General features: G+C 30.8%; 1 protein-coding gene across 8 annotated transcripts in view; it reads left to right on the top strand.

Moving 5' to 3' along the window:
- nrv3 (nervana 3) overlaps window positions 1-15486 on the top strand; it is a 146884-nt gene extending 131398 nt beyond the window's left edge. For all 8 annotated transcript variants that reach the window (XM_067764338.1, XM_067764339.1, XM_067764340.1 and 5 more), the window contains exon 8: window positions 5920-15486. In XM_067764338.1, coding sequence (XP_067620439.1) covers window positions 5920-6023 — 104 coding nt within the window. In that variant the 3' untranslated portion in view covers window positions 6024-15486. The remainder of the gene's footprint in view (window positions 1-5919) is intronic.
- The last annotated feature ends 959 nt before the right edge of the window (window positions 15487-16445 follow it).

The following is a 16445-nucleotide window of genomic DNA, read 5'->3' as shown; positions in this document are numbered from 1 at the left end:
ATAAATATGTTTGTTACAAATTTACAGGAACCCCTGACTTTTATTTTTTAGTCGGATAACAAATTTTGCAATCACTACTCGTGAGCGGGAGTGCTCTCGATGTACTCACAATCAAGCTAAATGCTTTTTTTACAGTCATGCAATCACTAGCGGAATTTTTTAATGGAAAACATGAAATCGCATTCAAACTTGGCTTATACATTTGAAATCAACCAATCATATTTGTAAAATGAATCAGTCTTGATTTATAACTGTATTGATTGAATCATTTTACAGCTCTGCTAAATACGCTACAAAATAACAAAAAAAATTTTATTTAAAAATTGTAGCTGACTTAGAGAAAAGTTATTCCCAAGAAATAAAGCTGTCACTTAAATCACAAAAAAAAAATATTCGAAAATAAAATTTTAAATTTAAAAAAAGAGTTTATCAGTCAATTACTTGCCCTATAAATCTTACTAAGTGAATTTTCTTTTGGTTGCGAGTTATCTTGGACCAATGCCTTAAATATACACAGGCAACATATGCATGTACATAATAAAAGTTCGTTTCTGTGGTGCTGGCTCACTCAAACTGTCAAATAACAAAAATGCTACAAGTATAGTGCTTTTGTATTGCACAAATGTACCAAGATTTTTTTATATATTTCTTTTTTTGTTTGCTAGAAAAAAAAAGAATGAGAAAAATAAAATAAATATTATACAGCCCAGCAAATATTCAGAGTCATAAAGGTATCTACGCTCTCTGTGTGCTCCTTAGGACCCCGAGATGAATGAATTTCCCTTCTTGGCATGGTCGTTCGATATGAGTATATTTTTATGTATATATCGTATAAGCCTAAATAAGAGTCACGTATGACACAAATTGCACTCATAACTAAGAGATAATTTTCCCCATTTATAGGGCTCCGAAACGACTCTTTACGAAGGTTTTCGGTATAATTTTTGAGCGCACACTCATTTTATGCTTTTTTGTTCTTAAACGTCAAAAATGCAACAACATAAAAAAATAGAAACAAGATTTTTCAATTAGAACAAAGTTTTTCTAAGCGGGATGATCCGATTTTGCTCCGAGTGTATTTCTGCCATGAAAAGCTTCGCAGTGAAAACTCATACCATTCGGAGTCGGCGTAAAACATGTAGGTCCCGTCCCGCTCGTTTGTAGGAAAAATTGAAAGGAACACGACGCAAATAGGAAGAAAACCACCACGTTAAATCTCTTCGGAGGGTATCGCGCCTTTAATATATGTTTTTTTGTTTCTAATGTTAACCACGAACAATGACCAATGATATTTGTGAGTTTTTCTTTAAATGAAAAAATTTTCATAATAATATGACGAATATTAGCATCACTAAGCTGTTAGTAATTAATCACACAACAACAAAAACATGAAGCAGCCACTCTTATTTACATGTACACATTAAAGCTAGCAACATTAAAGAAGGCAACGAAGAGCTATCTCTCATCAGCCGAAGTAGTTACTCACACATACATACACATATGGCTATAAACTACAAATATGTACTTATACAACTATATACAAAGCACGAGATACAAGAGCTCCAGAAGGTAAAACGTCTAGACCTTTGGAGAAATATGCGAACGAAGCAACGGAGAGTATAAAAGCAGTGCAAACTGAACAATCAGAAATGAGTTTGATTTAAACACGCTATCAGTTGCGAATTGAAGTATAATTGTGAAGCATAATTGTACTACTCCCAAAGTAGTCTAATACAGACCATTTTGCTATACAGAATATTGCAGTGATTTGTTCAAATAAGCGGAATTTCAAATAAGCGGAATTTCCCAAGATTCGTTAAAATATTATATGTACATTTCTTCAGTTGCTATGCTAAATATGAGCTTTCGGACTGCGGTAGAGTCACAAAAGCCTTTTGTGAGGCTCAAATTTTCCACATATTTCAATCTTACTTCGGATTCTTAAATTGTAAGCGCTCTGTGAATGTTTGAAGGGATATTTGTATGATTTTGCAGGTACATATACGTATGTGTGCATGTGTTGTATGTAGTGTAAAATTTTGCATCTGACAGCATTTCATAAAAAATAAGAATAAAGAAAAGTTAAAAAAATTTGAAATAAACGAGAACACAGGAGAAAAAATCAAATATTTTGCTGCTCTCTCGCACTTGTTTCGCTCATACACAAAATTATACACCGTAAGCATTTGTATGAGTTTTGATTTCTTTGTTTTTTTTTTTTATACTTCTTCGTGTACAGAAATCTACAAAGAGAGACACACGTCTGATGCATTTATTTGTAGATTTTTTTTTTTAAATTTTCCATGTAAGCATATCCCTCCCAGTTGAGGCAAGTATGTTTGTCCTTACATACAGCATACATATAAACGTACAAAATTTCATCAAGCATTTCACTTTTATAATGTTAAATTTTTCATTTCTATTCTTCTTCTTTTGTTATTATTGTTTGCATTAGTAACCGCTTTCTTATGCTTAAGGATGTGTGTTAAAGTTTGTGGTTGGCATTTAATTTTCGCCAGCGTGAAGATATTGCACTTGGTTTGGTTGTTTCCGTTTCCGCTGCCATGCAACCACTTGGTTGGTTCAAGTATAAGTATGTAATTACTGCTAGCATTGTTATTCATATGTATATATTTACTGATGTGTGTACATGACAGACGGATAAAGCTGCTTGGAATACGTATGAGGTGAGGTGAGGAGAAGAAATATATAAACCTTGCCTTAAATCGGTAAAAAAAAATATAACAAAATATTTAAAAAATTACAATAGAAACAAAAAACTCCACTACAACACAATTTTAAGTAGAAAAGTCAACACGCAAATGAAACTCTTTATTACAGCGACTTGACTGTTTCTTTTCGAAAATTCTACATGTTCCATAGAAATAAATAATACGAAGAAATTATTGAGTGTTTCGAAAATTCCACATATTCCTGTTGAGAAACGAACTCGTTACTTGAAAGCGCTATACAGGATTCATACAAAAAATAGTTGCGTAAAATAATTTTCCAAATGTTTCGAAAATTCCACATGTTCCCGTATGAAACGACCAACGTAATTAAATGCGACATATATGCATACAAATGAGTACGATAAATTTACAAAATACATACAACTACAGAATTTAAAAAATATTTGGAAAATTCACATATCCCTGTAAAAAACCCCTCTTCTGACCTAAATATGCCATGCCGCACCTGTACCAAATACATACTACATAAATTTACTCAATGTTTCGAAAATTCCGTATTATCCTGTAGAAAAATAGCCACCAAGATAAAAAGCCCTACACAACGAATTTAAATCACACCAAATTTACTGCATGTTTCAAACATTCCATATATTCCTGCAAAGGAACAGTTATTTAATGAAATCGAATTCTTTGAGTGTTTGAAAAATTTCAATAGAAGTGAGTGTGATGCAAATTAAGAAAAGTGATAGATTTTCATAAAATTCCAGGCATTCCGGGCTTATGAAATGCACCAAAAAATGTGTAAAATTTTTGTTTCTAGCTTCTTCTTGCACACGAATTGTATACAGAGATGCTTTTAATGAGAAATGCATCCTGCGATTCGGATCATTCAGTTTGAACGGTTTTTTAGATTTGCTGCAGTGGATATTTAAAAAAAGATATTTATTCCGCGATTCTGATCTTTTAAAAGGTTCGAAAATGTATCGATATATTTTCAAGCAAGTAAATATTTTTTTTATACTCAGTTGAGCAGAGCTCACAGAGTATATTAACTTTGATTGTACAGGTATAAAGGAATCGAGATAGATATAGACTTCTATATATCAAAATCATCAGTATCGAAAAAAAAAAAATTGAGCCATTTCCGTCCGTCCGTCTGGCCGTTAACACGAAAGCTTGAGTAAATTTTGATGTATCTTTCTGAAATTTGGTATGTAGATTCCTGGGGGCTCATCTCAGATCGCTATTTAAAATGAACTATATCGGACTATAACCACTCCCACTTTTTCGATATCGAAAATTTCGAAAAACCGAAAAAGTGCGATAATTCATTACCAAAGACGGATAAAGCGATGAAACTTGGTAGGTGAGCTGAACTTATGACGCAGAATAGAAAATTAGTAAAATTTTAGCAATGGGCGTGGTACCGCCCACTTTTAGAAGAAGGTAATTTAAATGTTTTGCAAGCTGTAATTTGGGTGTCGTTGAAGATATCGTGATAAAAACGTTACTGCTATTAATATATGTATGTATGCTTAATAAAAATTAGCGAAATCGGAGAATGACCACGCCCACTTAAAAAAAATGTTTAAGTAAAATTTTAACAAAAAATTTAATATCTTTGCAGTATATAAGTAAATTATGTCAACATTTAAATCCAGTAATGATATGGTGCAGCAAAATACAGAAATAAAAGAAAACTTCAAAATGGGCGTGGCTCCGCCCGTTTTAATTTCTTGTTTTGTCTAGGATACTTTTAATGCCATAAGTCGAACAAAAATTTGCCAATCCTTGTGGAATTTAGTAGGTGCTTAGATTCTAGGACGATAACTGTTTTCTGTGAAAAAGGGCGAAATCGGTTGAAGCCACGCCCAGTTTTTATACACAGACGACCGTCTGTCCTTCCGCTCGGTCCTTAACACAATAACTTGAGCAAAAATCGATATATCTTTACTAAACTCAGTTCACGTACTTATCTGAACTCTCTTTATATTGGTATAAAAAATCCGACTATGACCACGCCCACTTTTTCGATATCGAAAATTACGAAAAATTAAAAAACGCCATAATTCTATACCAAATACGAAAAAAGGGATGAAACATTGTAATTGGATTGGTTTATTGACGAAAAATATAACTTTAGAAAAAAACTTTGTAAAATGGGTGTGACACCTACCATATTAAGTAGAAGAAAATGAAAAAGTTCTGCAGGACGAAATCAAAAGCCCTTGGATTCTTGGCAGGAATACTGTTCGTGGTATTACATATATAAATAAATTAGCGGTACTCGATAGATGATATTCTGGGACATCCTGGTCCACATTTTGGTCGATATCCCGAAAACACCTTCACATATACAACTACCACCACTCCCTTTTAAAACCCTCATTAATACCTTTAATTTGATACCCATATCGTACAAACACATTATAGAGTCACCCCTGGTCCACCTTTATGGCGATATCTCGAAAAGGCGTTCACCCATAGATCTAAGGTCTACTCCCTTTTAAAATACTCATTAACACCTTTCATTTGATACCCATATCGTACAAACAAATTCTAGAATCAGCCCGGGTCCACCTTTATGGCGATATCCCTAAATGGCGTCCACCTATAGAACTATGGCCACTCCCTCTTAAAATACTCTTTAATACCTTCCATTTGATACACATGTCATACAAACACTTTCCAGGGTTACCCTATGTTCATTTTCCTACATGGTGATTTTCCCTTATTTTGTCTCCATAGCTATCAGCCGAGTATGTAATGTTCGGTTACACCCGAACTTAGCCTTTTTTTTTTTACTTGTTGACATTTAAATTGTTCTCCTTACGAATTATAGAAAATAACATTTAAAATCAAAACAGATTGGAAGATATTTCTAAACAGAGGAAGCAGCTATGTATATTGAAATAGCTAAGATTTGGTGCACCAGATAATGAGAGTAAAAAATCTCGCTGCGTTTCAAATATTCCGTTCGTTCCACAATATCAGAAGTATATAGATATACGTTTTCAGTGTCGAAATATAAAAATACAGGTATTAAAAATGTGTGGGTGTTTCGATAATTCCATATGTTTCGGTTAATGAAATCCACCCCAAAAAATGTCGGCATTCAAACTGTTGCGAAATTGGTGGAGCTTTGTTCTTTTAGCCCTGATTTTTTATGAATAGCACTTAATAAATATTGATTAACAACATATTTATTTCACTTTTCTTACTACAGCCGGCGTTTTAATCAACATTGAATGCAAAGCTTGGGCACGGAACATTTTCCACGATCGCCATGAAAGGAGAGGATCCGTCCACTTCGAATTGATGGTTGATTAAGAAACGGCGCGCAGCCAATAAGTGAACGAAGCACATAAAATAAATTATTAAAAAAAGAAAAAATAAAAAAATAAAAACTTATAAAAACTCCAAACAACATGAAAACAAAAAGAGAAAGTATTTAGCAGGGCACGTAAAAAAAACTAACAGCAGAAGCAGATAAAAGAATATTCAGTTATTAAAAATAAAAGAAAGCAGTAATAAAAACAAACACAAAACTCAGTAGCAAAATTAAGTAAATATGCAAATGCAAAGAAAGCGTGGGTCGTAGATAAAAGAGGGTGGAAGAGGGAAGGAGAAGAAGAGTTGAATGAGAGGAGGAAAAGAGAGCAGCGAATGCAAAATAGTGAAAGATCGAGCGGGAGGGAAAGTGGAAGTGAGAAAAGGAGAGATGATGGTTAAGGTAGCTGAGGAGATTTGCATTGAAAGCGCGAGAAGTGAGTAGAGCGTAAAAATGCTAGATCATGCATGCATAAATACAGCAACAACCAAAGAACAAGAACAACAAGCCGATAAAAATAATAAATAAATAATGAATTAAAAATAAAATTTAGGCATACTTATTTGTGAGGAGTGAAAATAAAAATGAAAAAAACAGCAAAACAGAAATAGTTAAAATAAAAAATAAATAATATTATAATACAAGAACAAGAATAAACTATAATTTGCGAGCAAAAGAAACAAGAAACAGATTAATAGAAATTAAAAAAAGCTAAATATTTATTTTGCAAACAAACCACAAAAATACACACACACACACAGACAAAACAAATTACAACCAAACTACTCAAATTAAATTTACAAAAAAAACTTGCAATAATACAACAACACAGCAAAAGAAATAACGCGGAACGTACATAAACAAAAATAATTTACAAACACAAAAAATTATAAATAAATAATAAACCAATAGACGAAGCGTAACAAGGCATCATTGAATACATATGTACATACGTACTCGTATATACTAAATATATATTTATTATAATTTTTTGAAAATAAAAAAATAGTAAAAGAAGCAACAAGAAAAATCACAAAAAATATAAACAAAATAAACACTGCAGAAAAAAATTATTTTAAAAATAAATTAATTTTAGTTTCAAAGTAAAAAGAAAAAAATTATTGCAATCTATGATAGCAAAAAACCAAAAACGTAGTTAAATATTTGCTTCAGCGTTAGATGATCAAGCCTTTTTTGAAATTTTTCTTTAATTTATTGCTTATTTGAAAAAAAAAAAATATAAACGTAGTTAAGAAAATGCTTTTTGAATATTTGTATAATTCGATTATTGAAAATATGTACTTATTAGGATTTGTTGATAATTTTAAATAGTAATGTGAAAAAAAATTGTAATTTAATATATAACTAATATTATTAGTATTATAAGAAGAAAATAATTTCATTTAACTAATAAGATAATAAAAAAAGATTAATATAACGAAAGATAGCGCAGCGACAAAAAAAAAAAAAAAAAAACAAAAAAGCCAATAAGAACACAGTAACAAATAAATACAATAAAACAAATACATATACAACACATTAAAAACAAAATCACATACATTATTATTATTTACAAATAAACATCACAAACCAAATACAAGAAAAAAAAACATATATACTACAACAGAATTAAAAACTTCTAATGATTTTCCAGCGTGCATTAGACGAACAAAGCGAACGATATTTTTAGGTTAGGTGAGATGCAAAAATAATGCTTGGTTTTAAATAGGTCAAATTTTACCACAAACTTAGCCATGTATATATGCAAATGAAAACGGCTTGTCATACAACGTCAAATGCGTTTGCCGCCCGTTTTGACTACAAAGTGAGAATTTAATTGACAGTTGCCCAATGCAATGGCAAATTTGACCTTCAAATTTCATTTGCCAACATTTTGACAATTTACTTTCATTTGCCAACTGGCATTCCATCAATAAATTATGCCACAGCTGATGAAACAACGGAAACTATTGAAAAGGGTTGTGAATTAAATGAACACAAAATTTTTGCTTGCATTTTGACCATACACTGCTTTATCGACTTCTAGTCAGTAATGTGACATAATGGAAACACCTTTGATCCCGATTTACAAGTGGGTCAGCTTGAGAAAGTTTGTGATGTCAGTTATTTTGACCTAATGAACAATAAGCACCACAGTCAGGTCGAAATTGGGGCCATTGCTATACCAATTCTGTCAATAGCCTACGAATTCAATAAATTTTGGGACGAAAAGATAACCTTAAGGTTTTACCGTAAAATTCTGAATTGATTTGCCAAGGGAAGCTAGCTTTTTTTTTTTACAGACGACTTAGAAAAGTCTTTTAAGTTGAAAAGTTTGATATGGACCAACCAGGAGTATTGCATAGTATAAAGTCCTTATGGCCATGTTAGAATATGGAATTGACGAGTTTCCTTCTCAAACTTAACACATCTGCAGTGAAATAGGTACGGCCATCGTCGCCGAATATTGTAGCAATGAACCGATGCTTCTACGATGTTATATATACTGCGTAGTAGATAAGACTCCTCTTTTTTCACGATGTCTGCGACTATAGACAAAACGACTAATATTTCGGGATGCAGGTTTTTACAATAGCCTAGCGCTCTGACAAAGGTTCATATAAGTTAGTAATTGGTTTAATGGGGATAAATAAGCAAATGCCCGGCACTTACTGAAAACATTGACAGAAATGTCTCCCAGTGAAGGTTTGTGAAATTTTCACGCATGCCCTCTCAAAGTAACCTTAGTTTAGCAAAGACGATCACTTATCAGGATCATTGCGGTACCATTTTGTGGTATATATTCTGTTACATATTTTAGACAAACAGAATGAAAAATGGAACAAGCTCAAAGTTTTTTTCAGATTCGACTCGAGACCTGTTTTTATACTCTATTTTCTGGGTGCAAAGGGTCTCTTGAAAATGTCTGTAAATGACAACAGCGCCACCGTTGTCAGTTATCGGCCTTCTGCCACACTTATTAATAACAGTTGGTATATCTTTAACACTAAAAGTGGCGCAGAGAGATCATCTCTCTTGATAGAGTAACCCAGTTAACCATAAAATAAAAAAAACTTGAGCGTAAAATATTTTATAGTTTGTTCATTATGTTTATATGTTTCGATTCGTCTTTACGCGCTACCATAAAGTTTATTATTGGATTGAGTTTTTAAATATTTTTTCAGTAATTTTCGAGTGCTACACTAAAACACAAACTTAAAATTAAAAACAAAGACTCGCCCATACATATATACATATATACACCGCACACGCTGTTTTAGTATCAGTAAAGGTTATAAATAAATACACATATATTATATAAAAAAATAAATTATTTTATTAGAATTAAAAATATGCAAAGAAAAACTTTGTTTAACTTTGTTATTAAAATTAAAGCGCCCTCCCCATAAAAAATATATACATAAAATAATTACAAACTAAAGAGCATGTATTAAAATATAAATTTAACTTAAATTGTAGATTTTTAAAAGAACATAAAAAATATTTTAGTTAATGAAAAGAGTAATAAAATAACAACACAAAAATGATGATTTATTAATGCGGTAAATAATAAATAATTAAACAACTTTGAAAATAAAAATTGAAGATAACATTTTTAATTTTTAGAAGTAAAAACTAATAACTAAACTCATTGGCAGCATACAAGTAAATTTTAAGAAAACAATCAAATAAAAATAAATTAAATTTTCTTCACCATAATGCGTGAATAAAAAATGGAGGAATGGAAAATTATTTAAAAAATAAATTGGAGAAGATAATAGAAGAATAAATTAATGAATTAGAATAAAATAATAAAAGATAAATTAAAAAAATAATTAAAAATTAAATAGCAACTAAAACAAAGTTTTTTAGCAAAATAAATAACAACAACAAAAGCAGACAATTCAAAGAAAGACAAAGCATAAAAAGACTTAAAAATATTATTTTCATGCTTAACAACAAAAAAAAATTATTTAAATATATTTTGATATAATGAATACGTCAGCAATGAACCATTCAAAAATACACAAATGGCCCATAGTTAAAAATAGAATAAAATACCCAAATGATAATCAGTTGAAACCCAGTAGAAATTTGCGGGGCGCTTAGAGTTAAGTAATACCTGTGAAATGGGTACGAAATATAGCTTCAGTAAAGGGAAAGTTTTTTCCCCTATAGGAGTCTTAAATATGCCTACTGCAATAAATTTACGGCTCGTAAACGTCTTCGAATGTCAGCTGAACATGGTCATATGTACATTGTAAATAGGCACAGTATATTTCAGACGCTTTCATCTATTAAATTTTCAACTTTGCTCTTACCATCATAGCTCCGCAGCCAACCCTTAGCTGTGTTACCTATTTGAAGCTTCTTTTAAAAAAGCACAGGCAGATTAGTACAAATATACGCAACTGGCAGGCGACACCTGCCCGTACATAAAAAACTAGTCCTGAACAACGCTGGTTTGATAACTGGTTAAATGTCTAACGCTTCTAAGAAAAATCGGACTATTAAAAGCAACTTCAATGCTTCTATTGTAACTTCAGTAATAGCTACTGTTTAGATGTGATACAAGTATTACAATTTCCCAACCGCTATGAACCTTATAGAAAACTTTTTTTAATATTAATATAAAATATTTATTGAAAGCTATCAGGCTTGAAAAGAATTGCTGGGAAAACTTCCTACATAAGCGAGTCGTTTAATTACTGAATATGGTATGGTAATTTCGACTTATTTGTTAGGTAAAATGGCTGCATTCTATATGATTTCCTCAATCATTAAAGTGCTTTTGAGTACGGTTGTTTCTGATAACATTTGTCCAATTATAGCACTCACAGACCAGTTATAAATAAAATTTCTTTAAAGTTTCTTTCATCATTTCTAGTTTATTTAGAACTTATAACTTTGCAGCACTGCTATGTAACAAGCGGCTAGGGCCTGGAATTCACTAGCTTGCCTGTGGTAATTTTGAATTGTGCATCTTAAGTATTGGTACACAAAAACCTCCGCTTTTTGAGCTTTCGTTTTCAGCTCATTTGCAGCAAAACTGAAGTATAAATGTTTGTTGGGTTAGTAAATTCTCCACAGTGGCGGTTTGAAACCTTACTAAACGCCCCAACAGGAGTGCTATCGGGTAGTTTGCAAGTGAAATTTTACCCGAAACTGAAATTCTTTAGATTTCTAATTTGATTCATATACCTACATTCCAAATGATTCTGATCCGAAAAGGATTATTTTTGAATATATTGAATAATTAATATTACTAGATTTTTGTAGAAATTTCTTTTTTATCAATATTTTATTTGCTTATTTAAAATTTTAGCTCTGGTAAAAGTCCAATTAAAAAAAAAATTTCTCTCTTAAAACAAAGCTCTTTAAAGCGCCATTAAAAACATATTTCTCTCTAATATAAAGCGATCATACTTTTCAAGGCTAGTCTATAGCCTACAATTCACCCACTTTCGAACCCACCCGTATAAACTAGTGGCTAGTCAGCTTAGGTTAGGTTAGGTCAGTCAGCTTAAAAGCATTTAAATTATTTCAATATAAAAGAAGAAAATATTTAGATTAGTAAATGCCCACCAGCTAGAAAGAATATATATGCTAACGCAATTAAAAAATGAAAAATAATAAACACAAAAAATAAATTAATGGAATATTTAGTATCTCGAAATTTTGTTCTGCTATAAACAATACTCTGGCCATTGTATTTAATTAATCATTTTTTATTTATAGCCAATATTTAAATTATTTAGTGGTTAAAGCTGTTTGCACGTCAAATGTTATAGTTTAAAATGTTAAAAAAAGTATATTACCTTTTCTCAACAAAGAGCATGGAAGAGTTTCAACAAAGTTCCGAATCACTTTTCGTAAACGTCTGGTTGTAGTGCACCATGTGGTGAAACAGCTGATGCTTGTTTCATTGGAATGTGAATTCCATTCATCAGTAGGTATATTTTTTAATATGTTTTTTTTTTTTGAAGATTCATTTTCTGTACTGTGCTCTTCAGGATCTAAGATCGATTTGCTCACCAAAATTGAGTAAATACCTTAAACAATTATTTATGATAGAATATGTTTTAGCAAAGTCACACACACACATACTTTCTGCTAATCTCTTATGTATAAGTTAGCCAAGCCCCAAACTGGTACGCTCACACAACACTCAATCATACAAAGAGACAATTCAGCAGTTACTCACCCAATTTGTAACTCAATAACACAGGCAGAAATCAGCATTATTAATAAATTAATTATTAAAAAAAAAAACAAATAAAATTTTAACAAAAAGCAGATAAAAACAACAAATTAAAATAGCGCCGATAAAAAAAAACATATTATCAAAGAGAAAAAAATCTTGTTAAACCCTTAATAGCACATAAAGAGAGAAAAAACAAATAAAGAGCAAGCTGTGTGTAACTACGTACATATATCGACAAAAAAGAAAGAATATATATATAGTGCTAAATGTAACAAATATATATGTATGTTATGTACGTACATCAATTTGTATGAAAGCAGAAAGTATAATTTAAAAAAATAATACTATAACAAAAAAAAAAAAAAAATACTAAATACGACATATTGACATATGCAACGGGCTTTTCACGCTGTGCTGTGCTGATTGTTGACATATGACGTGAGCATATAGCGCCGCGTAGCGTTTTCACTGCAAATTTAAACTGCCTAATCAAACCATTAATACATAATGAATGTAGTTTGTATGTAATACGAGTATACGTATGTATGTATGTACAGCTCTCACAAGCATGCTCTCTTCAATTGTCACTTTTTTGGGTTTACGTTGATATTTCAAACGTTTCTTACGTATACAACCATACGCTGTTAAATTTTTTCGAATTACTTGTAACGTTGTAAACTGAGTGAGCGTAATCAGTTATTGCCTCTCAATGTCATTGACATAACGTACGTAATGCTCGTAAGTGATACAATTACGAGTGCAGAAAATTACGTTGATTCAAAATGAACAGAAGCGAGTAAAGAGTGTGTTGCTCTTGATTTATGAGTTTATGAGACAAAAAATAGTGTACAGTGAAAAAATTACAATAAAAAAAATTGAAGAGAGCAGTGAGGGCATTGTTGGCACGCAACGAACGTTAGAATGCAAATGATAATGATGATAATTGTAAACAATGTTAACTTTTTGCTAGTAAATGTTTTTTCGTATGCTAATTAAATAAATATAAACATAATAATAAAAAAACGTAAGAAAAACCTATATATTACATTTTTTGTTTCCAAACAGTTGATTGCTAAGTGAATGGGATAGTGTGAGACTGCGTTGAAAATCAATTATGCGCAAACAGAGCATGCAGCGGTGTTTAAATATTCGTGCAGAAGTTTTTTTATTACTATTTTTCGTTATTATGTTAAAGCTCAAAATGTTATGTTTCAAAAGTTCCAGCCGTTTCTACAAAAACGTAATGTTTTTACGTTTCGTTGTTACATATGGCGTAAGTTTTTCCACACTGCTTTGAACAATGAAGAGGTGCTCTTTGGAATATTATCTTTCCAAGAAATAGCTATGTTTCGAAAATTCATGGTTTTCCCAATAAAATATTAATTTCTTGAAGAACCAACAATGCTTTGAAATCTGGTTGAAGCAAAATACCACGCACACCTATTTTGGAAATGGTGAACATTCATTCATTTGATGTCAAATTTTTTTTAACTCATATCTTCTAAAAATTCCAGTTGTTCCTTTTGCATGAATAATTTAATTTTCTAAAGCATTAACTTTACCGTACTGATGTTTAAACATGAAGATTTTTACTCTGAACAGACCCCACAAATGTTGGCAATATTTAATTTTTATTTTAAACTTCAGTTATTTCATTTACACAAATTATTTGTTTATTTTATTTTGTATGAAACATGCTTTTGGCACAAAAAACATTTTTTTAAATATATTTTAAACGTGGTAAGCGCTTCGAGAACTCCAATCATTGCATTTTTTCCATTTAAAATTCATTTAAATATATATAAATATTGCGTAGAAGTCTGTGTCTCGAAAATTCCATTTCGTTCCAAATCTTGTTTATTCATTTGAGGATTGGTTTATAGCACGTTTCTATAATCTTAATGATTTTAACTATTAAAAAGACGTTACTTTGCATGTCGTGTTGTTTAAAAATGAACATATACCAAGTCTATTGTTGGAAAAGTTTGAGTGCAATGAGAACGGTGAATAAACTGCCATTTTTTTAAATAAAAATATAAAAATTATTTGAATGCATGCAAAGCTATGCATACACACACACCAGCACCTAAACACACACTTACACATACATTACATTTGCGTATATCACACTGGCTTATTTAGTCCTTAAAGAAAAATGTTAATGAAGTAACTAATTGTTGAATGGAAATAAAGAAGAACGAAAATTTTGTAAAAATGGTATATTATGTATAAATTTCAAAACTTTTTTTCGTATTTATTAAAAACAGAAAAAATTAGAGTACGACCTAAGAATATAAGTTAACTATAATAAAAAAAAACATCATACACACCATATTCAAGGAACCACCACCTTATTTTACGCATACCTACCTTAGACAATTTATAACCACCACATTTGCACCCCACCTAGAAATAAGTAAGAGCATATTAACAAAACACAACACATGTCCCACAATGCGAGCATGGTGAGATGGTATATGCGTTCGTAAGTGAAACAGCAACAACGCAAAGGTTGAAGAGATCGCTAGGAGAGCGAGCTTGGGGATAGGCGAGTGTGGTGTATAAGGTGATAAAATACGAGCGACAGTCAACAAGCAGGAAAATGTACTTAATATTTTTGACACAAAAAAAAAATTGTTTTATTTTTAATATTTTCTTAAAAAATTATTTATTTTTTATTTCCTATTTTCATGCTCAGAAATAATGCCTTGCTTACAAACTGCATAATTTCAATATTTTTAATAGTTATTAATATTTTTAAATAGCAAGTATTATTGGACAGCGGTGTACTAGTTACTTAAAATAGTAAAATTGCATAGTAAACAAAAATAAATAAAAAACAAAATAAATATATTAACTAGCAGCAGTATAAAAGGATATTAAGAGAATACATTTATAATTTAAGCAGTTTAGCTTTTAAGATAATTATAAATAAATTTATTAAATGATGAGTAAAATAAAATGTTAAATATGCAATGTTGGTAGCAACTTATAAAAAAAGGTGAGAAATTAATTAGTAAACACAAAAACTACATAAGATTCTTGTAAAATTTACGATTAAGAAATATAAGTAAATTTATAAATTTCAAATTTCAATAATATAATAATGTTAAAATAATAAATGTATATGTATGGCGGCAGTAATGACTAAGATAAAACAGTTTAAAAAACAGTTAAGAAGTGCTGAGTCATAGCAGCGGTTGTATCCACATACCATTTACAAAAACAGTGACAGTGGGAGCAAATATGAAATTGTTGTGACAAAGAGTAAATAAAAAATTGAAAAACAAATAGCAGAAACAAAAAACGAGCCGAACGATAGAAAAAACGCTGTAGAAAGCATATAACATAAAAAGAAAACAAGAAAAGAAAACAAATAACATATATATAATTAGTAAAATTGCGTATTCTCTAGAGTATAACAAATTTTGAATTGAAAATTACTGAATAAAAAACTAATAAAGTACCACACGAAAAAAAAAAAACAAAAAACAAAAACGAATATTTTGGTTTATTTTAATGTCGCCCTCAAATGAGATCCAAATAGAAACGATGTTTCATGATAAAAACATTAAAAAGCCTTTATGAAAATATTTAAACTTTTTCCGCTGCGGAAAAGCTTTCGAAATTTTCTAATTGCTCACATATGAACATACTACACCCCATATTATTAAAAATAAAAAAGCTTTATAAAGCTCTTATAAATTTTTATATTTATACTAACAGACCCGGCAGACGGTGTTCTGCCCTAAATTTGGCCTATCTCCATAAATTTTAATAAGCTTTTTCCGTCTAACTCTGCCCTACCCCTCTACACTTTTTCTTAATCTTTTTATTCACTCCTCCCTCCGTCTTTTTCGCTTCATCACCATCTTCGTCTCATTCTATCTCTTTCTCAGTCTCCTTCTCTATTTTCTCTTCTCTCAAGTTTTTCTCCTTCTTCTTCATCTCTTATTGCCAGTCCCAGAGGTTGGTATGTATTTTGTTCTGTGACGATAGAGTACTGACCGTATAACTATATACGCTGAGTGCAAGTTAAAGACTGACTTTATTGAGTAATGAAGTAAATGTAAATGCATATGTGGAACTTATATATATGTGTAAATGAATATACATATAATATGCCTACGTCATAGGTAGCATAAATATGCCCTATCATTTGGTAGGTATGTATGTTCTCGTGACATCCTCTCTTTTCAGAGAAAAAAAAATTGTT

The sequence above is a fragment of the Eurosta solidaginis genome, chromosome 2 (genome assembly GCF_040869045.1).
Source record: "Eurosta solidaginis isolate ZX-2024a chromosome 2, ASM4086904v1, whole genome shotgun sequence".
In the NCBI taxonomy this organism is placed as follows: Eukaryota; Metazoa; Arthropoda; class Insecta; order Diptera; family Tephritidae; genus Eurosta; species Eurosta solidaginis.
Note: the sequence above shows the minus strand (reverse complement) of the source record. Positions and strands in the feature narration are given on the sequence as shown.